This window comes from Lemur catta, chromosome 2, assembly GCF_020740605.2.
Source record: "Lemur catta isolate mLemCat1 chromosome 2, mLemCat1.pri, whole genome shotgun sequence".
Taxonomy (NCBI): Eukaryota; Metazoa; Chordata; class Mammalia; order Primates; family Lemuridae; genus Lemur; species Lemur catta.
This window is the reverse complement of record NC_059129.1, coordinates 66009557-66032586: the sequence shown is the minus strand read 5'-3', so window position 1 is coordinate 66032586 and position 23030 is coordinate 66009557. Positions and strand designations below refer to the sequence as shown.

The window sequence follows — 23030 nt, the reverse complement described above, 5'->3', positions numbered from 1 at the left end:
TTAAAAAGGAGTCATTTATCATATATTCTTAATTGTGATATACTGACCATTAGTAGCTACCCTAAGTTGTCATTTTTACAGCCATAAAAAGTTTTACACATTTTCCTTTACATGATAGAATTTTATTTGCCTATGATAATAATAATTATATGTCATATACATTTATATAAATAAACACATAGCTATCCACTTCTAGCCCATTAAGGCTTTCCTAAGGCTCAATGACTAGAACTATTTTTAATACTCTAGTTATAAGCACACTACAATTTTTTAAAGGATAGAATGCTTTCTCCTATCATATTTAAATTATTCCTATTTTTATCTGTAGCAGCTCATTAGCCGATAGCTTCACTAATAGTTCAATGATGTTCTTGGATCTTTTTTCACACCATATTTAGAGCCCATTATAAATATATATTATACACACATGGCATAACATTGCTCCTTCTTCTAACATTCTATCCTTTTTCCTTTCTCTGATAGCAGAAGATGTATTAAAGTTAATCCCTTCATTTCAACGCTAGTTTTCATCCTTCCTGCCCTCTCAGGGACTTCACTTTATTCTTTATCTCCTCTCATCAATATCTTTCTTACTGGTTCCTTTCATTAAGCATTTAAGTATGTGTAAATCATTCTTACCTAAAAGCAACATAAACTTTCCTTGAACCTCTCTGTACTCTTCCAGTGGCCATCTTGTCTGACTTTTTCTCTTTGTATTTTGAGTTGTATTTCCTGTCTTCATTTGGTCGTATTTCTGGTGTGCTTACTGTGTGTAGATCCTGGGCTAAGCACCTCTCATTCCTCTTGAACTCACTGCATCTAGCTGCTGCTCACATGCTTCTACTGAAACAGCTCTTACCAAGGCCTCCAGTGACTTGGGTTGCACAATACATTGGACGAGTCTTAATACTAACATTATTTATCATTTCAGCGGCACGGTCCATTGGCACTTCCTTTTTAAGTATAGCTTTTATCTCTTGATGTCAGTGAAACCACTCTGTCCCGGATTTTCTTTTCACCTTTTGGTCATTTCTTCTCTGACTACTGTCTGGGATTTCTATGTTTATTCATTAAGTATAGTTGTTTATCAGTTTTATTTTAGCCCTCTTATTTTCTTTTTTCTTTTTTTTTTAACAAATTGCTTTTTGTTTTTGAGACAATCTTGCTCCGTCACCCAGGAGTAGAGTGCTGTGGTTTCAGCCTAGCTCACAGCAACCTCAAACTCCTGGGCTCAAGCGATCCTCCTGCCTCAGTCTCCCCAGTAGCTGGGACTACAAGCAGGCGCCACCGTGCCCAGATAATTTTTTCTATATGTATTTTTAGTTGTCCATATAATTTCTTTCCATTTTAGTAGAGACAGGGTCTCACTCTTGCTCAGGCTGGTCTCAAACTCCTAACCTCAAGGGATCCTCCTGCTTTGGCCTCCCAGAGTGTTAGGATTACATGTGTGAGGCACTGTGCCCAGCCCAGCCCTCTTATTTTCTTAATCTTCTCTTTCCCTTGATGATTCCAACCACTATCCAGGCTAGGTTTTTCCCCTTCCATTTTGTCTTTTGGATTCTGACTCATTTGGTCAATGCTTGCTGGAGACCTCTAGATGACACAGTCACTTTAGATTCCATAAGCCCCAAACAGAATCCAGTATTTGTCTCTTAGGTCTTTTCCTTTTTGGGTGTCCTAGTTTAAAACCTGACTGTCATCTTTGACCCTTCTGTCTCTGTCTCTTCCTATATCCAATCAATCACTAAACTGCCAAATCTACCTTCCAAGTTGTCTGCAGTATGCTCATTTCCCTCCACTCCCATTCCCACAGCAATCATCCTGGTTCAGATCAATGTAATCTGTACCTAGTTGCCCAAGTAAATATTGGGGATCTAAGTAGTTCCTTGGTTTATAGTATCCTGACCTAGCTGCAGTGTTTCTTAATTCTACAAGGGACACCTAAATATTAATATATACATGACACTTAAGGGATCATAATGCCTGGGCTAAACTAATAATTGCCTTTTGGTTTGGAGAAAAAAGAATGTAGCTAAAAGAAAGCCACTTTAGTGATAATGAGAGTTATTTTAAAGAACACTAGGTGAAATCTCTAAAGGGAGACTATACAGTTTACCAATTGTAAAGAAGACAACAATAATTATGAGTTATTTGAACAGACCACAAAATTTAATAAGGGCTTTACTTTCACTGGGGACTAAAAACATTAATCATCTATTAAAAATAGAACTACCATATAATCCAGCCATCTTACTAATGAGTATATATGCAAAGGACATGAAATCAGCATATTAAAGAGATATCATGCACTCCTATGTTCATTGCAGCATTATTCATAACAGCCAAAATGTAGAATCAACCTAAGTGTCTGGTAACAGATGAATGGATCAAGTAAATGTAGTATGTATACAAAATGGAATAGTATTCAGTATTAAAAAGCAAGGAAATCCTGTCTTTTTTTTTTTAATAGTTGTAATTGGCTTTTATTCACAGTTCAAGAATCAGGGCAATCTCTATTGTACAAAATAGAATGACAGTGATGACTGGGCAATGGCAGAACAAAGGATTTTGTAAGGTGGGGACAAGAAAGCAGAACAATAGGGAAAAAAAGCTGATTGGTTAACATCAGATTACTTCAGATTACTTTTTAAAATTTCAATAGATTTATGGGTACAAGTGATTTTCAGTTACATAGGTTAATTGTATAGTGGTGGTGTCTGGGTTTTAGTGTACCCATCACCCAAATAGTGTTTATTGTACCCGATAATAGTTTTTCCTCCCTCACCCTTCTCCCAACTTTTCCCTTCTGAGTCTCTAATGTCAATTACAACATTCTGTGTGGCCATGTATACCAATAGCTTACTTAGCTCTCACTTATAAGGGAGATTATGCAGTATTTGGTTTTCCAGTCCTGAGTTACTTCACTTAGAATAATGGCCTCTAGTTCCATTCAGGTGGCTGCAAAAGACATTATTTCATTCATTTTTATGGCTGAGTAGTATTCCCTGGTGTGTGTGTGTGTGTGTGTGTGTGTGTGTGTGTGTACCACATTTTCTTTATCTACTCATCAACTGCTGGGCACTTGGGTTAGTTCCACATCTTTGCAATAGTGAATTGTGCCACAATAAACATATGAATACAGGTGTCTTTTTAATAAAATGCCTTCTTTTACTTTGGGTAGATTCTTAAAAGTGAGATTACTGGATCAAATGGTAGATCTACTTTTAGTTCTTTGAGAAATCTCCATACTGTTTTCCACACAGGTTGTATTAATTTACATTCCCACCAACAGTGTATAAGCATTTCCTGTTCACCCCATGCACACCAATATCTATTGTTTTTTTACTTTTTAATAATGGTTATTCTGACTGGGGTAAGGTGGTATATCATTGTGGTTCTAATTTCTGTGATGATAAATGATGTTGAGCATTTTTTCATGTGTTTTTTGTCCATTTGCATATCTTCTTTTGAGAAATGCCTGTTCATGTCATTTGCCCATTTCTTAATGGGGTTATTTGTTTTTAAAATAGTCTTGTTGATTGGTTTGAATTCCTTCTAGATTCTGTATATTAGTCCTTTGTTGGATGAATAGTTTGTGAATATTTTTTTCCCATTCCATAGGTTGCCTATTTAATCTGTTGATTGTTTCCTTTGCTGTGCAGAAGATTTTTAGTTTAAATAAGTCTCATTTATTTATTTTTGTTTGTATTGCGTTTGCTTTTGGGATCTCAGTTATGAATTCTTTGCCTAGACCAGTGTCCAGAAGGATTTTTCCTAAGTGTTTTTAATAGAATTTTTATTGTTTCAGGTCTTACATTTATGTCTTTAATCCATCTCAAGTTAATTTTTGTATATGAAGAGAGATATGAATCCAGTTTCATTCTTCTGTGTATGGCTATCCAATTTTCCCAGCACCATTTATTGAACAGTATGTCCTTCCCTCAGTGTATGTTTTCATCTGCTTTGTCAAATATTAGTTGGTAGGTATTTGGATTTATTTCTGTGCTCTCTATTCTGTTTTTTTGGTCTATATGTCTACTTTTATACCAGTATCATGCTGCTTTGGTTACTATTGCCTTGTAGTATAATTTGAAATTGGGTAATGTGATGCCTCTAGATTTGCTCTTTTTGCTTAGGATTGCTTTGGGCATTCAGGCTCTTTTTGGGTTCCACATGAATTTTAGGATTATTTTTCCTAATTCTGTGAAGAATGACATTGGTATTTTAATTGGAATTGAATTGTATTTATAGATTGCTTTGGGTAGTATGGACATTTTTACAATATTAATTCTTCTGATCCATGAAGATGAGATGTTTTTCCATTTGTTTGTGTCATCTGTGATTTCTCTCATCAGTGTTTTGCAGTTCTCCTTGTAGAGATCTTTCACCTCATTGGTTAAGTATATTCCTAAGTGGGTTTTTTTTTGGTAGCTATTGTAAATAGGATTGAGTTCTTGATATGATTCTCAGCTTGGTCACTATTGGTGCATAGCAGTGCTACTTATATGTGTACATTGATTTTTGTCTCCTGAGACTTTACTGAATTCATTTATCAATTCTAGGAGTCTTTTCAAATAGTCTATAGGGTTTTTTAACACAAGATCATATTATTGGCAAATAGTGGTAGTTTGACTTCCTGTTTTCCAATTTGGATGCTCTTTATTTCTTTCTCTTGCCTGACTGCTCTGGCTAGAACCTCTAATACTATGTTGAATGGTGGTGGTGAAAGTGGGCATCCTTGTTTTTTTCCAGTTCATAGGGAAGGGCTTTTAATTTTCTCTACTCAGTATGATGTTGTCTGTGGGTTTGCTGTATATGGCTTTTATTAATTTGAAGTAGGTTCCTTCTATGCTTAGTTTGTTGAGAGTTATTTTATCATATCATGAAGGGATGTTGGATTTTATTGAATGTTTTTTCCTGAATCTTTTGAAATGACTATGGTTTTTGTTTTTAATTCTATTTATGTGGTGCATTGCATTTATTGACTTGTGTATGTAGAACAGGGGTGGGGAAACTTTTCATGTTGGAAGCCTGCATTAATTTAGCTGTAATGAAATAAGGCCACATTCAAGAAACTTCAATTAGATATACTTAAAATGTACATTATTTTGTAAATATCTAACTACTATGTACTTAATAATTTCATAAAATGAAAACTATTTGCCAATTTTAAAGTTAACTAACCTTTCAATGACTTTTTGTGTCTGCTTTTTGTTGGAAAGCATTTGAATATTTGGTTGCAGCATGGAGATCTGCAGTTTTAGTTGATCCTCTAGATGGGTAGCAGTCATTTGTGATGTTAAGGGGATCTTTATTTGGGTTAGGTAGGAGAATATAGATTCACAGCAGTAAGTGGTTGAAAAGCAAGAAAGCATATTTTGGGCATGTTGTCAACGGTATGGCTATTCTACTGCATTTTTCCATATTTAAATTGGATCTTTCTTATCATCAAACAATGACTTTAAAATGTCATCTACTGAGAGCTCAATCAATTTCACCTGTAGTTCTTTAGGTGCTTTGGTGATATCAACTAGGTGAGGTTGAAATGCTAATTTGAGTGTGATGTCATGATTCTCAAAGTCAGTGAACCTTTCATTGTATTCTCCAATTAATAGGTCTGTAACAGCTGTGTATTTTTCAAATGATTTTCATGTATCATCCTGTTAATCAATGACCTTTGCTAACTGGGGAAAATGTTCATCCCAAATTTCCTTTTAAAGAAGTGCTTTGAAAAAGTCACCTTTTTTCAAAATTCTTGCAATTTTTGCCACATATCATATATAGACTTAGATTTAGTTTGCAAAGAAATATTCAAGTCATTTTGATTTGACATGTTATCACACAGAAATGCTGCATTCCTATAGAAATCTTCTTTCAAAAAAAATCTTCTTTCAATAATTCACATTGCTGATCTTCATAAAATTTAACTATCTGTTCTCCTATCTTTAGCAGAAACAAGATAATATTGCCATTCCCAATCCTCATTAAAAAGTCTGTTTTCTTCCTTCAGCATTCTCTTGGTCTTCTTTGCCATGATGAGCTGTTAAGAAGACAGAATTAAAAATACTGTTGAGCTGTCTAACTATTCACAAATTCCACTTCAAACAGAAACACAGTGCACTGTTGTCAAAAGCTGATAACAGACTGGCATACTCAACCTCTGTAAACTCTTGCCAACCAGTCTTGTGTGGTAGTGGTGTCAGTCAGGTGGGGGAAGTTAGAACTAAATCATGAAAGAAGCAGCCATCAATTTAGTCCTTATGGCTTACTAATGTTCTAACTGTTCCAGTCAATCTGAGAGGATTTTTTTTTTGTTAAAGCTTATTTTATTCTTTGGTATTTTAAATATGCACATTTTAAAGATAAAATAAAATATAAGAGAAAAAGTATTAATAAAAATAAAAGGATTTGTTCTGTAAAATTTGGATTCAGTCAAAAGGCTGTACTTAAAGACCCTTAAGGCCGCAGGTTCCCCACCTCTAATGTAGAACCATCCTTGCATACCTGGTATAAAATCCACTTGATCCTGATGAATTATATTTTTTGATGTGCTGTTGGATTCTGTTTGTTAGCATGTTCTTGAGGATTTTTGTGTCTATGTTCATCAAGGGTATTGGTCTGTAGTTTTCTACTTTTGTTGTATCTTTTCCTGGCTTTGGTATCAAGATGATACTGGCTTCATATAATGGGTTATGGAGGATTCTCTCCTGCTTGCTCTTTTGGAACAGTTTCAGTAGGATTGGTATCAGTTCTTTGAATGTCTGATAGAATTTGGCTGTGGATCCTTCTGGTCTTGGGCTTTTTTTTGTTGGGAGATTTTTCATTGCTGATTGGATCTCACTATTCATTATTAGTCTGGTCAGGATTTCTGTTTCTTCCCAATTGAAGCTTAAGGAGTTATAAGTTTCCAGGAATTTATCCATTTCCTCTGGGTTTTCTAGTTTGTGTGCATAGAGATGTTCATAGTAGTCTCAGATAATCTTTTGTGTTTCTGTGGTATCAGTTACAATGTCTCCTTTTTCATTTGTGAATCAAGTGGCTGTATTGAGCCATCTAAGGGTTTAATTTTTAGTTGTGGCCAGAAGAGCAGATAACTGTCTCATCAGGATAGGCTATCAGCAGTCCCCAACCTTTTTGGCATCAGGGACCAGTTTCATGGAAGACAATTTTTCCATGGTGTCAGGGGGAGGGGGCGCGGGGGTAGTGGTGGCAGAGCTTAGGTGGTGATGCCAGCCATGGGGAGCAGCTATAAATACAGATGAAGCTTTGCTGGCTCACCCACCACTCACCTCCTGCTGTGTGGCCCCACCTTTCTTAAGGTTCATGCAAGACAGTGTTTTCATGGATGGGGAGTGGGGGTGGAGCTCTGTGCCTAGTCCCTAAAAGGCCGTGGACTGGTACTGGTCCATGGCCTGGGGGGTGGGGACAACAGGGCTAGAAAATCAGTAGGAGCCTAGGCAAGAATGACATAATATGGGCCCAGGGAATGATAAAACTAGATTCATATAGGTGGAGATTGGGTTCATGTGTGAAAATGGCCAGCTGTGAAGGCTGGAGAGATTGGTGAGGACAGATTATTGCAGGGCCTCAGACAATACTAATTTATATGTTTCCTGAAGGTAATGGGGAATTGTGGAGGTAATTTCAGGAAAGAAATAACAAAGCCAAAATTGTGATTTAGAGAAATAACATGGCAATAGTACAAGGGATGGGTAGAAAAAGGGTAACACTGGCTGCAGAGAGAACAATTAGATAAAGATTGTGGAGTTGTTGGTCAAAGAATACAAAATCAGAGATAGGAGGAATAAGTTTAAGAGATCTATTATACAGCATGGTTACTATAGCAAATGACTACATACTGCATTTTTGAAAAATGCCAAGAGTGGATGTTAAGTGTTCTCACCACAAAAATGAGATAATGCATTTGTTAATTAGCTAGATTTAACCATGCTACAATGTGCGTATATTTTAAAACATCACGTAGCTAACCATACATACAATTTTATCTGTCACCTTCAAAAAAAAAAAAAAAGAAAGAAAGAATAAAACAAAGCCGGGCCCGGTGGCTCATACCTATACTCCTAGCACTTTGGGAGTCCGAATGGGAGGATCACTTGAGCCCAGGAGTTTGAGAACAGCTTGGGCAACATAGTGAGCCTGTGTCTCTACAAAAGTATTTTAAAAAATGATCTGGGCATGGTGGCACCTGCCTGTTGTCCTAGCTACTCAGGAGGCTGAGCCAGAACAATTGCTTGAGCCCAGGAGTTTGAGATAGCTTAGCCCACGAGACAGAGCAGGACTCTGTCTCTTAAAGAAAAAAAAAAAAAAAAGAAAAGAAACCCAAAAGGGCAAAAATGGATGACCCTTGAAAACTGGGCAAAATTTTAAAAAGACACCTCAAAAGAGATATTTTAAAAAATTTGTGGTAATCCAGGTGACAAAAGAGGAAAAATGGAAGCACTTATTTCTAAGTGGTGAATCCATTGAAAAGAATCACCACATGCATTTAACTCTTCCCACTTTGCTTTGTGCTGCTTTCAAGTTTTCACTGTTATAGCCAAGATGACACTAGACATACATGACTTTACATATTTTGGATTATTTTCTTAGATCAAGTTGCTGGAAGTAGGAATACTGGGTTAATAGGTATGTACATTTTTAAATTAGTTGATGCAAGTTTGTGATGTGTTCTTTAAAAAATCTCTTCTGTAAATATTTTATGTACATTTTCCTCCCTTTTTCTTTGAAGAACACACTTTAAGGAAACTGAAGGCACATTCTTTCCTCTTTGATATATTCTTTTACACTTGATTCTAGCCAAAAGGCTGAGATATTCTGAGATATTTGAAAGCAATGATATTCTTTCAAATTAGATAATCATTGATCCTTTTTTTCCACTATTTCTAAATTAAAACTTGATGAGATTTTCTTTTGCTTGCTTTCTTTTTCATGCATTTCTATCATTCACAAAATCAGAGTGTTTGGTAAATGCATTAATGATTACACCTCAGACTATGGCTGTTATACAGGGGTCAAAATAAAGGTTTTTAAAGTATTGACATTAAAATGGTAACTGTTAGAGAAAATTAAAAGTAAATGAATAAAATCAGTGATATTTAGAATCTAAATAACTCTGATTACTATATTGGAAAAAACTTATTGGGTCAAATTGGGGTCTAAATTTAATGCTTGGCAGAATTCCTTTAGGTTAAGTCTCGGAGTTAATTTGACTAAGCCAATGAATTGAAATGCAAAATGACAAACTTATATTAAGCCATACAATCACCATTTCGAAAGAAATATCATGATGAGAAAAACATAAATTATGAAAATGTCTTGTAATATGAAACATTCTTTATGGCCATTCCTGTGTATGAGATAAAGGAGCTATCTGATGGAATGATAACAGAAGCATTTCTGAATTGAGAAAAGCTGCTCAGGAGGAAATGTCAAAAAAGATCAGAATCAACCTTTTGTAGTAGAAGTTTGAGATTCTCTAAATTAAGCATGAATTAGGTCTGTATATTTGTGTCATATGATCAAAATGATACTACATCTCTGTGCCCATGGTTCTTCCAGTTTGTTTTATTATAACTACCCCCCCATCGTCAGCTCAAATGTTCCCTCTTCTGTTTAAGCTGGCCATCTGAAGATCCTATTAGAAAATGTTCTGCCTGTTTAGAAAGAGCAGTACTGTAGAGTCCGACCAAGAGTCTTTTGGTCACACTGCCCCCTCTGGGAATCCTCAGACTGCTTGCCATGCCCTCCTCACTCTGAGGGGTTCTCCTAGTTTATTGTGTTCAGAATCTAGAGTTGCTTAGATAAGGGATTAGAGCCTGACCTGGTGAGAACCATCCCTCGGCTGGTGAAAGGCCCATAAGTAACCTAGAAACAGGTGTCTTCCCAACAGGGATCACCAGTAATTCATGGTGCCTGGGTGTTAAATAATCATGGCTAACACCTGTTTAGTACTTACTATGCATCAGGCATTGCTCGTCTACGTAATGGTGCAACCAGGGAGAACTGTATTACTGACTGCTTAACAAATGGTGAGGTGTTTCTAAACTGATTGATAATCAGCTGCTGATAAGAGCTTTGTACTATCTCTTCCTCCTAAACTCTACCTGTCCTACTATTTCCATGGGGCCCTTAGACCTGTACACGATCAATCAATTAAACAGTTAAACACCTGGCCCTGCAAGGCCCTCTAGGACCTGGACCCAAATGCCTGACACCCCAGCAATGGTGAGGGGGCATTCTGACTATCATTAGGAATACATGGAGTACTTGGTGCTCTGGAGCCAATCGGGTGGTTTCAAAGCCTAGCTCCACCATTTATGACACCTGTGACCTTGAGCTAGTTAATTAGTCTTTGACTCAGTTATCCTCATCTCTAAAACAGGGATGGTAATGTATTTATTTCAAGATTGTGTTGAGAGACCAAGTGATTTAATACACAAAGCATCTAGAAGAGACCTGACACATAGTAGGTGTAACAAAAGTGTTGGTTATTTTTATAAGCTGTACTAATGGCTAAATATTTTGGCCATCACCCTTTGGTACCACACTAGATACCACACCTGGGGGAAAGATAGGTGGTCACTTTTGATATTAGTGGCCAGGGGCCCTCTAAGGTTGCTGCATGTTCTGAACAGCACTCTAGTAGTTTTGAGAACAGTTGTGTGGTGTTAATAGTTGGGAAATTTTTTTTTCATCTTTGCTCCCTACCTTACATTTTAAATTAATGGCCAATATTTAATAATCATAAAATTTCAAATAAAAATCCAGATTTCTGATATTCCTTGAAAATTTGTAAAACTGGCAATACTGGGGCCACAATTTGACATGACAACAATTGGCTGAAGCCAAGGGATGGCTCAGTCCTGGGAAGGACTATCAACTCTTGTGTTCGCCACCCAGCCCACTGTGTCTCTTTGTTACCTGCTTGGTGTTTGAGTTTGCTAACCTCGAACTAGGGTTACCTAAGCATATCTCTTTTGATACAGCATGGAAGTCCTTAGCTGCCATAATAACACATATTTGTCTGTACTAGATTGTAAGAGTCTTTGTGAATCATGTTTGATGTTTTGTTTATTTTTGTGTCTTTGATTTTGAGGTTACATACTCACTGTTTGGACTAATGAAATTTAAGCTGGTGGTAACATGAGGTAAGATGGGTTTAACCTTTATACAGGAAAGAGTGATGAGGTGTAAAAAATACAATGGAAAAAGAATATATAATTGGAGAAATGGACCCAGTTTGTTTTTAGTTTGTTTTAATTTTATTTTTTAATTGACCGATAATGGTAGTGTATATTCATGGGGTACATAGTGATGCTTTGATACATATAAGGTATGGTAATCAGCATATCCATCACCTCAAACATTTATTATTCTTCATTTTGGGAACATTCAATATCCTCCTTTTAGCTATTTGAAACTATTTATTATTGTTAACTACAGTCATCCTATAGTACTACAGTACACTAGAAATTACTCCTGCTCTGTAAGTGTACCTTTGTATCCTTTAACAAATCTCTCCCATCCTCCCCTTTCCCCTACACTTCCTAGGCTCTAGTCTAGGGTCCTCTGTTCTACTTTTTACTTCTATGTGATCTACTTTTTTTTGGCTTGCACATATGAATAAGAACATATAGTGTTTAATTTTCTGTTCCTGGCTTATTTCACTTAACATAATGTCCTCCAGTTCTATCCATGTTGCTGCGAATGACAGGATTTCATCCTTTTTTATGGCTGAATAGTATTACGTGGTGTATATATATCACGTTATTTTTATCCATTCACCTGTTGTTGGACACCTAGGTTGAGTTCATATCTTGAATATTGTGAATAGATAGTGCTGTAATAAACATGGGGGTGCAGATATCTCCTCAATATAATGATTTCCTTTCCTTTGTGTAAATGCCCAGTAGTAGGATTGTTGGATCATATGATAGTTCTATTCGTAGTTTTTTGAGGAAACTTTATACTGTTCTCTATAGTGGTTGTACTAGTTTGCATTCCCACCAACAGTATATAAGAGTTTCCTTTTCTCCACATCCTTGCCAGCATTTGTTATTTTTTGTCTTTTTGATAATAGCCTTCCTAACTGGGGTGAGATGACAGACACCTCATTGTGGCTTTGATTTGCATTTTATTGATGATTAGCGATGTTGAGCATTTTTTCATATATTTGTTGGTCATTTTAATATGTTCTTTTGACAAATACCTGTCCAGATCATTTGCTCATTTTTAAATTGGATTGTTTGTTTTTTTTGCTGTTGAGATGTTTCAGTTCCTTGTGTATTCTGGGTATTAATCCCCTACTGGATGAGTAGTTTGCAAATATTTTCTGGAGAAACAGGTTCTGTAGGTTATCTTTGCACTTTTTTGATTGTTTCCTTTGCTGTGCATAAGCTTTTTAGTTTAATATAATCCCATTTGTTTAATTTTGCATTTGTTGTTTGTGCTTTTGAGGTCTTATTCATTAAATTTCTCAAACCAATGTCCTGAAGCATTTCTTCTATATTTTCTTCTAGTAATTTTATCATTTTGGGTCTTTCATTTAGGTCTTTGATCCATTTGAATTGATTTTTGCATAGGGTTAGAGGTGAGGATCTAGTTTTGTCCTTCTGCATATGGATATCCAATTTTCCTAGCACTATTTATTTAGGAGACTGTCCTTTCCCTAGTAATGATGAGACTACTAAGGCCCCAGAAGGACTTGCTACTTAGTGGAAAAGTCAAAATTAGAATCCAAACCTCATGCATCTTGGCTGGTAGTTTTGATTTTTTTTTACTGAGATATTCACATTGTACCTAAATGCAATTTAATGATTATGGAGAATTAAAAAATACTCTACTGGAGGAGGGACAAACCAGGGATCCAATGAATTTATTTAAGCTATTATAGCTATGTGTATACTCTGATCACCCTAATATATAAAAGGAAATCAAAGGACTGAATGAAATGTTTTCTTCATTTTAACCTCTCTTCCCCCCACACCTTGCTTTTTATTTTTGAACTTTTTATGGAGTAAGAGGCATATACTACAATACAGTTTGGGGGTTCTTGCTGGTGAAATTCTCAGGTTAGTAACTAGGTAAATTGTCCTTGTGTTTTCTTAAAAAACTTTTCCTTTGCTCTGGTTTATATGAGGGCAGGTGAATGTTTTTAAAACAAATTTTCTCTGGGGTTGGGTCTCTGGCTTTTAGGAAATGGAATGGCATTTTGGAAATCAGAAGACCTCTTTGTGAACTGCATCTTACGTTCACTATTGTGTCCTTGGGCAAGTTACTCTGGGTCCAAATTTTCTCATTTGTAAAGCAGAGATTTTATTACCTTAAGAGGTATGCTGAGAAAAGGTGCCTGACAATGTGCTTAATTTTAGCACATTGTTATTCAATTGCAGATTAGAGTTTGAAGCTGAAAGGGATCTTAAAGTTTATCTCATCTGATTCCTTCAATTTATATGAGGGGACCTCAAAGGGGTCAAGCTATGACAAATGTTAGTCTGCTCAGATTTCTTTGATATGTATATCCCTGGCCAAATATTTCATTTTCTCAATGAGACTTCTTTAAAAGACCACAGATATCTCTCTATAAAAACATTTGATAAAAATAAAATTATATGCTATATTTCTGGCAAAGCAATTTTAGAAATGGTGAATATATATAATAGGGCTTTATGTTATGGCCAGATTCTATCAGAAGTATATTGGGAAAATTTATGCAAATGTTTGAACAAAATCCTAAACTACTAGGAAAAAATAAATTACTCCATCACATAGTAAGTACCATATAATCCAAATGTAAGATTATATGGATTGAAAGAGGCCACAGTTTTTGAATAAGTGAAACTTTAACATAGAAAAGACTTTGTTCTATGAAATATATTTTCATTAATACAGTAACAATAAAAAATGCATCATAAATACATAGAAACACAAAAAATGAAAGTCCTTTTTTTCCTTTTTTAGTCATCAGAGGCTGAGTTGGTTTATACGGATAAATTGGTGCAGTGGTTCCCCAGCACCCACTCTGGACATGTATTTCTATAACTTGCCTCCAGATATGCAGCCTTTCAGAGACTGCCCTTCAAAACGGCAAGAAGCTTAAAACATTTAGAATGTGATTTTTTGACTCTGACCCTGTCACTTTCTTTTTCCCTCAAACCACAATGAGGAAGCTTGCAAAAAGCCTTAAAAATACCAATGTCAGTTTTTTAAACAATTTTAATATTTTTTTAGTGACAAGTTTTGTGTCCCAGGACTGCAGGGGTGATTTTGTCCACTGTTAGTGCTGAGACATCCAAGCTCCCCACCAGGGGCCCCTGCCTCACTGCCCAACTCCCTGCTGGGAATACCCTGTCAAGAATTATAAGTAGATTGTAAAAGTTAGGTTATTTTGTTTGAAATGTATTTTTTTAGATTTTCCAAAGCTATAAAATCATTTTGAGTATGACATTTGTTTTGCACATATAAAATACAATCACAAAATAGCGCTTTATGAATGTGAGTACTTTTTTGAAACAAAATAAATATTGATGTAATAAGGATGGAGTTAAGAAAAAAGAGAGGAGAATCCAATCTTCAGGTGTTTAAGCCTTTGGTCAAAAATGTTAGAGATCCTAAAAAATATAGAAAGCATAGTAAGTAAACTTTTTAGCTGAAATTGGTTTTGTAAAATGATTTAGAAATAAATAGTATAAAATTTCCCAAAGTAAAAAAATAAAGGTAGAAATTGAAAGGGGTGGCCTTGCAAAATTAACAGGAAAATATCTAATCCTGCAATTTTCTAGTAACAGTTAGAGATCAATTCTATGAGTTCTCTCACTAACAGGCAGCCTATAGGAGTTCTGTTTTGCACAACTTCTGGAAAGAGCCAAAAAGAGATGTAAATCTTTCTCTTTTAAAATTGCTTTGGAGGATCTGTTTTTACAGAGCTCTTGAGTAAACAGCGGGGTGTGAGTTTCAGGCCTCAGCCATATCTTGAGGGCAGTGTCACCTCTCCTGTGATAATCCCTTCTCCAACAAAAGGCAGGAGAGCCAACTCTTGGACTTTGACATCCCGCTGCCGCTTCTGCTATCATCTTGCCACCTGAAGAGAGGAGTGGATGCAGCAGTTTCACAGTACCCTGTTAATTTATCTACAGCCATAAACCTTCACCCCCTAAATAAAAAGCCTCAACAGCTGGTTTTTGAGGTCAGCACATTCTTCCTTTCTCCACCTCTGTGCTGGCCCTTTCCCTGGCATTATTTCCACCTAGGAAAAAGTAAATAAACTTCTTCCTATCCTAAACTTTGTCTGGAGAAACCTTTCTCAAAACCTGCATGCACTAGCTCACACCCTAACAGAAATCTTGAATATGTAGACAAGATTTTAATTTGTTTAACAATATTTTCTGTACCACATATAAAAGGAGATAGAGAAAATCCAGTCTGTCAGCACAATGTTGGGCTTCTTTTTTTTTTTTTTTTTGAGACAGAGTCTCGCTTTGTTGCCCAGGCTACAGTGAGTGCCGTGGTGTCAGCCTAGCTCACAGCAACCTCAGATTCCTGGGCTTCAGCGATCCTACTGCCTCAGCCTCCCGAGTAGCTGGGACTACAGGCATGTGCCACCATGCCCAGCTAATTTTTGCTATATATATTTTAGTTGGCCAGATAATTTCTTTCTATTTTTTTAGTAGAGACGGGGTCTCACTCTTGCTCAGGCTGGTCTCGAACTCCTGACCTTGAGCGATCCACCCGCCTCGGCCTCCCAGAGTGCTAGGATTACAGGCATGAGCCACCGCGCCCGGCCTGGGCTTCTTAATTTTGAGTTATTTAAGTGACTGTGTAAGTGACAAAATTTACCTCATTATAAAAGTCTCTTATGCTCATTTCAAAATCTAGCTATTCAATTGTCATACCTTTTTGACATCCAGGTTTAGTTGTTTGCATGATCTGTCATTTGCCTTTTTGTTTATTAATTATTATAGGATACAACAAAAGATGAAGTCAATGAGACTGAAGCCAGCAAGGTGAATAAATTAAGAAGGACAAGAAAGAAAGTCACTAAACCACATGTTTGTTCAACTGAAGTGGGAGACATGGATATATCCAATTCCAATGGTATGTAACTGCTATTACCCCTCGAAAATGGTTCTGTCAATGACAATCTCTGTGTGGTCTTCCTTTTCACAAAACATTTTTATTTTTTTCTTTGGGAGAAGCAAAAGGACAAAGAAAAAATTTATTCCTACATAAGTGACATAAAAGGTGGCAAATATAAGCTTACAATGTAAATACGTAAAAAAAAAAACAATAAAAAAATATTCAGAATTTAAAGAGGGTTAGAAGTAAGATGATAGTAGTAAGAAAAAAAAAAGGACAAAACAGAGCAACATATGAGTAGGAAGAGAAGCACATTTCTGCACTGAGAATGAATACAAAGATCATTATTGAGGATTTGGGAGGCCACGAAGTTTATGGAACAAATTTTTATACCACATGTTGGAATTCCAACTGGACTCCAATAGATTTGAAACAGGGTGAAAACTAGGAGTTAATTTAAACAGCAAGAGACTCAATGCTAGGAATGAGGGTCTTCCAAAGAAGGAGCAGGAGGAATTGACAGCATAGGGTAACCATAAAAAGCAGTCAGACTTTTTGTAGATTTTGTTATTGTTTTTCAATCCTCTACAGACAATGGATTCCCTTATGGTCAGCAGCTAGGGCAACACCTCCCATTGCCTCTCATTTGGTATGTCACTGCCTAGGAATACAGTATTTTTTCAAGTATTCCTCTCCATAGCATATTAAAAGACAGTTGAAAACAATGGTAACGTGTTTTTACATTTTTCCTTATTACTGCAGAGAGGATCAGAAACCAAATGGTGTGCCACAAATTAGGAGACACAAGCAAACCAGTCGCGGGACCGGACTCTGCTAAGTCTCATCTGTCACAAGATGACAAGGACTCGCAGGATCAGACAACAATGATAAAACCATCATCTCCCCAAACATCAGCCAGTGCTTCTAGTGGTGAATCTAACCTAAACTCTGGTAAGGACTTACTGGTCAAAGTTCTGGAACAAATTGGCATGTGGTTCTAGTCACTAATCCCAAATTTGTATTTGAATTAGAGATAATGTGATTTTGGTTGAGGATTGCTAGCCTATGAATCAGAACACTTAAAATAATTATCATTTATAAAGTACTTTGCTGTTTTCTTTACCTCTGGGCTGCTCATCTGGAAAACGGAGGGGTTGCAAGACCTCACAATTTCCCACCCACCCCCCTTGCAATCTTTTCTAAAAGTGAAATTCTGTTATTCTAAGTTTCTGGCTTATTGATAGTGATGTAACTAACTACTTTGGTACGTGAGTGTATTGGTTAAAACTCTCTTAGATGCAAGTAATAGAAACTAGTGTCAAAAAAGGAAATCTACAATGAAAGGGTTAAACAAATATGCTTTGGAAAGATGGGAATATACCGGAATGTGAAGTTAGAGGGACAGTGTCCATCATGTTACCCTCACTTCTAACACCAATTTTAAGTTTTGGAGTTTCCCAAGACTAACCTTAGTTTAGATATTTTGAGAGAAGGACTCAGAGAATACACTGAAAGCTGTTGTACTCAAGGTTATAGTTTATTACACTGAAAGGAAACAGATTAAATTCAGCCGTGGGGCAGTCTAGGCAACTTCTAAGCACAGAATGTTCACTTGTCCTCTCTCAGTGGAGTCAGGAACTGTGCTATTCTCTTGGCTATGATGTGTGGTAATATGCATGGAGTATTGCCAGCCAGGAAAGATCACTTGTGTCATGACATCCAGAGTCATTATTGGGGCTCTATGGCTAACTGGCCCACGTCAGTCTCCAGTTCTTCTGGGGGTCAAGTTGACATTGTACGACTCAAAGTCCCCACTATAAATGACAGGGTTAAACTTTCTGATATGGCCTAGAGCCCCTAGGTAAACAAAGACAGTCTTTTCAAGCATGACATTCCAATGCCTTGGAGATTACCTTCCAGGGACCAAGGGCAAAGGCCAGACCTCTCTTTGGGCAGGGTTAAATTCTTTGCTATTAATACCTACAGAGCCTAAGGAGAAACTGGAGCCTGGGAGGTGGCACCATCAGGACCTCATATGTACAGTCTTCTATTGCCACCATAACAAATCACCAAAAATTTAACATCTCTTTTGAAAAAAATACAAATGTATTAACTACAGTTCTGTATGTCAGAAGTCTGGGTTGGCTCATCTAGCTTCCCTGCTTCAGATTTTGCAAGGCTGAAATCAAGGTGTTGCCATCCGAGTTCTTATCCAGAGACTCTAGGGAACAAAACACTTTCAAGTTCATTAATATTGTTGGGAGAATCCATTTCCTTGTTATTGTAGAACTGTTTCCTTGCTGGCTGTCAACTGGGGTGGCCCTTAGCTCCCAGAAGCCCCTCTCAGTTTTATATTTAGAGACCATACATCAAATCCTTCTCATAATTGGAATCTTTCTGAATTCCCCCTTTTCTCCATTCCTTTTCTGCCTTCAGCTAGAGAAACTTCTCTGTTTTTAAGGGCTCGCTGGATAATCCAAGATAATCTCCATATTTTAAGATCCATAACCATAATTTTATCTGTAAAGTCCCTTTTGCCATGCAATTTAACATATTCACAGGTTCCAGGGATTAGGGGATGGTGGACATCTTTTTGGGGAGGCCATTCTGCCTACCACACTATCTCTCATCTCCGAATTTATCTCTGGTTTGGCTTCATGAATTTCTCCATGAAGTGAAGAACATGAGCACTGACAGACTCTTAACGTCAGGAGCTATCAACACAAATGTTCACAGGGCTCAGGCAAGTAATACAAATGTGGGCTGCTGTAAGAAAAAAGAGAGCAGAGGTCAACAAACTATGGCCCAAGTGCCAAATCTTCCTGGCCAGTTTTTGTAAATAAAGTTTATGTATTGTTTACAGCTGCTTTTGTGCTAAAGTGGCATAGTTGAGTTGTTGCAACAAATACCACGTGGCCTGCAAAGTTGCAAATATTTTCTATCTTGTCCTTTATGGAAAGTGTTTGCCACCCCATGAACTAGAGGGTGCATGCCCCATCCAGGCTACCTCAGAGCTCCAGCCGACAGTTGCTGTGGAGAGATAATCACCCAGTGTGGCCAAATCTAGTTTCCAGAGAAGGGTGAACTCAAGATTTTTACGTAAGATTTTCTAAATAGTTAAGTGTTGTCAACTAATTCAAGTTCTACTCAGCCACAAAAAACAATGATGATCTAGCACCTCTTGTATTATCCTGGATAGAGCTGGAGCCCATTCTACTAAGTGAAGTATCACAAGAATGGAAAAACAAGCACCACATGTACTCACTGTCAAATTGGTATTAACTGACTTAGCTGACCAACACTTAAGTGCACATATAGCAGTAATATTCATCAGGTGTCGGGTAGATGGGAGGGGGGAGGAGAGGATGGGTATATTCACACCTAATGGGTGTGGTGCTCACCATCTAGGGGCTGGACATGCTTGAAGCTCTGACTCGGGTGGGGCAAAGGCAATATATGTAACCTAAACATTTGTACCCCCGGTAATGTACTGAAAGAAAAAATTTTTCTAAACACTGAGAAGACTAATCAGAAAATATCAGGCCATGTGGGCTCCTCCAGTTTGTGATCTTTGTTGTATGTATTCTAGTTTTAGCCACAAAAGAGAGATGTAATCGACCATTTCTTAGTCTTAAACCAAAAATCTGGAGAAAGAACTTGTGTCATGAGCTTGCTTTGCACCATCAACCATGACTTAAGAGTGTGGGTACCAAAGTCACTGAACTTGGTTAGGTCAGAAACTCCCTCTTTGGCCCAGGGGGAATTATGTTCTCTACAGGCCCTAGGTACCAAAAAGATTATAACCTCAATCAAACCACTAATACATCATTTAAAAGTAAATTTAAAAATTAGCCTCCAAAATAAGTGTAAGAAATTTTGATACAATATTTTCTTCTTTGTGATAACTACCCTGAGTTTTCCCCAAAATAATTTTTTTTTTAAAGGTAAAAAGCTCCCTTTCCCTTCCATGTTTTGTTTTGCTTTTGTTCCTGCTTTGTACCTGGTTATTCTGTCACCTGAGATTTCCAATACTGTCTGGGCTAACATGGTGGGGCCAGAAGGTGGGGTCACATTTGCACTAACAGGATGGCTCTCACAGTAGCCATGTGGATGAAAGATGGAAGGCCCTTGGAAAGGAGTGTGGCTGATCATCCTGGGCGTGCAATAAGCTGATTGTGTTACAGAGTGTTCTCTCAAATGCACTTTTCCCTTTTTTTGAATTGGTATTTCTAAAAGCCCAATGCCTACTCAATTTGTCTTTTATAAGTGACCATGGCTTGTTCTCTATGACTGAAATATGTCCTCATTGTCACTAAACACGGACAATATTTCTCCAAGGCCTTCTAGCTGCTATAGAGCTTTGAGCGTTTATTTTTTTCTAAAAAAATATTATCTTATTTTTTCCCTAAACATTCAAAGCAGTAAAACTTCCTCTATAAGAACACATTGATTTAATTTATTAGTCCTCTGAGGAGATAGGAAAGGAGAACACCTCCCAAGAACCACACTGTAAGAAAAACAAATGAGCCCCTGAACTGGCAATTATCTGCCTGCTATTCATCATGTGCAGCTGGGAAAGGCTGACCAAAAGGTTTAATTGTAAGTAACAAGTATGATTTATTTGAGGAAAAGAAATTCAGACAATGATGCAGCAAGATTAGTTCATGCCATGAAAATGAAATTAGATTGGATAGGGTTCTCCTAGTTGGTGAAAGAATTGAACTTTTAAATGAAAAATTGATACTTAGGATACACACTAAAACATATGATGCCCATTTTTACTTACTAATTAGACAAGGTCAAACCACACAGGATGTCTTAATTCATTTATTTATTCATTCATTCATTCACTCACTCACACACTCAATTTATTAAAGGAATATTTATTGAGTGCCGGTGGTATGCCTGCACTGTACAGGGACTGGGGGTACAGCAGCAAGTAAAACTAAGCCTCCGCTCTCAGGAGCTGATATGCAAGTGGGAAAGGACAGATAGGAAACATGTGAGTACACAATATGGCAGGTGGCAGTAAGGACTCTGAAGAAAATGGAAACAGGATGACGTACTGTTATGGGCTGAATTGTGTCTCTCCAAAATTCTTATGACGAAGTCCTAACCTTCCAGTACCTCACAATATGACTGAATTTGGACATAAGGTCTTTAAAGAGGTAATTAAGGTTACGTGAGGTCAGTAGGGTGGACCCTAATCCAATATGAGTGATGTTCATAAAAAGACATGGTCATGCATAGAGGAAAGACCATGTGAGAATACAGGAAGAAGATGGCCATCTACAAGCCAAGGAAAGAGGCCGAAGAAACGACCCTGCTGACTCCCTTGATCTTAGACTTCTAGCCTCCAGAACTGTGAGAAAATCAATTTCTGCTGAAGCCACCTGATCTGGGGTATTTGTTAATGGCAGCTGCAGCAAACTAATACGTATACAATACTCACTGTCCAGCCCCAGTACAACTTTGAGATCTTAAAGTAAATCAAGGGTTAGACCTGTCCTTGTTGTGATCAAGTCTCATATAATTAATACTCCAGGTGATTATGGTTTATTTTTTTCAGCATTTTCATCATATGAAATTATCCCACCTTTGCATTTGATGGCATGTTTATTGTCTGTAGTCACCACACTCAATAGTATAAAGTTTTATGAGGACAGGGTTGGTTCCTAGATATACATGTAGTGTCAATAGCATATGGTGATGAAAAAAAAAATCTATCTTGAGTGGATGAATGTAATTCTTATTTTAAAATAATACATATTTGTTGTAGAAAATGTAGAAGATACAGATAAGGTAAAGAACTATTAATAATAAGATTACCTGTCATTCTATTACTGGTGAACCAATAAAATTTGCCTTTTCCCTTTATAGGAGATACCTTCTTTATAGCCTGCATATAATTGCTTATTATGTTTAAAATACTGATTATTTGAAAATTTCCATATATGAAAACGCTTACAAATTTTATTTTATTTAGAAAGCATTGTTCATCTTGGGCTGAACACCCAATATTTCAGAATAGATTGGGAATACAGCAACTATTAATTTAGCATGAAACATTGTAATTGCTACAGCTTAATTGTTTGTGTTAAGTGGAAGGTAGTAATAAAGCCTCAGGAGTCTCAGAGTAGCCAAATGTATCAGTGACAGGACATTATCTGTAATATATTTGCATAGGTGGAACCAGTAATTTGTTTTCCTCATGCCTCATGTACTTAAAATCTACTTAATCTATGTTTTTAACCTGTCAATCTTTATCCTCATTTTTAAAGCCTAATTATATCTTGAAAAAAGATACTCAGGTATCACTTTAAAATTATAGCTGTTCAACGTCAGCAATGTGACAGATTGATGGGTTTGGATGCAGACGCGATCATGGCACCATTTGCGAGGATTAGCATAATTGTGCTCACTTTATGTGGTTAAGTAGCACTTATATGGTGCTTACTGTCTGCTAGTAACTATTAAATAACTTGTTTAATCCTCATAATAAGCCTATAAAGTAGGTAATATTTTATCAGTGAGGAAGCCAAGGCACAAAGAGGATAAGATCGCTATTAGGTCAAAGAGAATTTGAAGGGAGGCAGACGGACTTCAGTGTTTTGTGCAGAACCACTGTACTCTGCTGCCTCTCCTAAAAGTTCTGACACTAATTAACATTCGTAACGTGTACTATGTGCCTGACCCTTCTATGTGCTATATTCCTTGAATTTGTGGTAATAAGCCACCCACCAGGAGTTAAAATGTCTGAATTCTACTTTCAATTTTGGCAATGAATTGATAGTATGACTTAGAGTACCTTGTTGTATCACTCTGGGACTCAAGCTAACGAGTTGGCTAGATTAGATGATTTATCCCTAAAGTCTCTTCTAGCACTAAAGTTTTAGAATTTGCAGACTATCTTAAAAGTCTTGAACGTTTTTTAT

General features: G+C 36.9%; 1 protein-coding gene across 2 annotated transcripts in view; it reads left to right on the top strand.

Annotated features, from left to right (window-relative positions):
* The window catches only part of LGSN (lengsin, lens protein with glutamine synthetase domain), a 39647-nt gene that overhangs the window by 2807 nt on the left and 13810 nt on the right, over positions 1–23030 (top strand). For both annotated transcript variants that reach the window (XM_045542237.1, XM_045542238.1), the window contains exon 2: positions 15981–16113. In XM_045542237.1, the coding sequence (XP_045398193.1) occupies positions 15981–16113 (133 nt within the window). The remainder of the gene's footprint in view (positions 1–15980; positions 16114–23030) is intronic.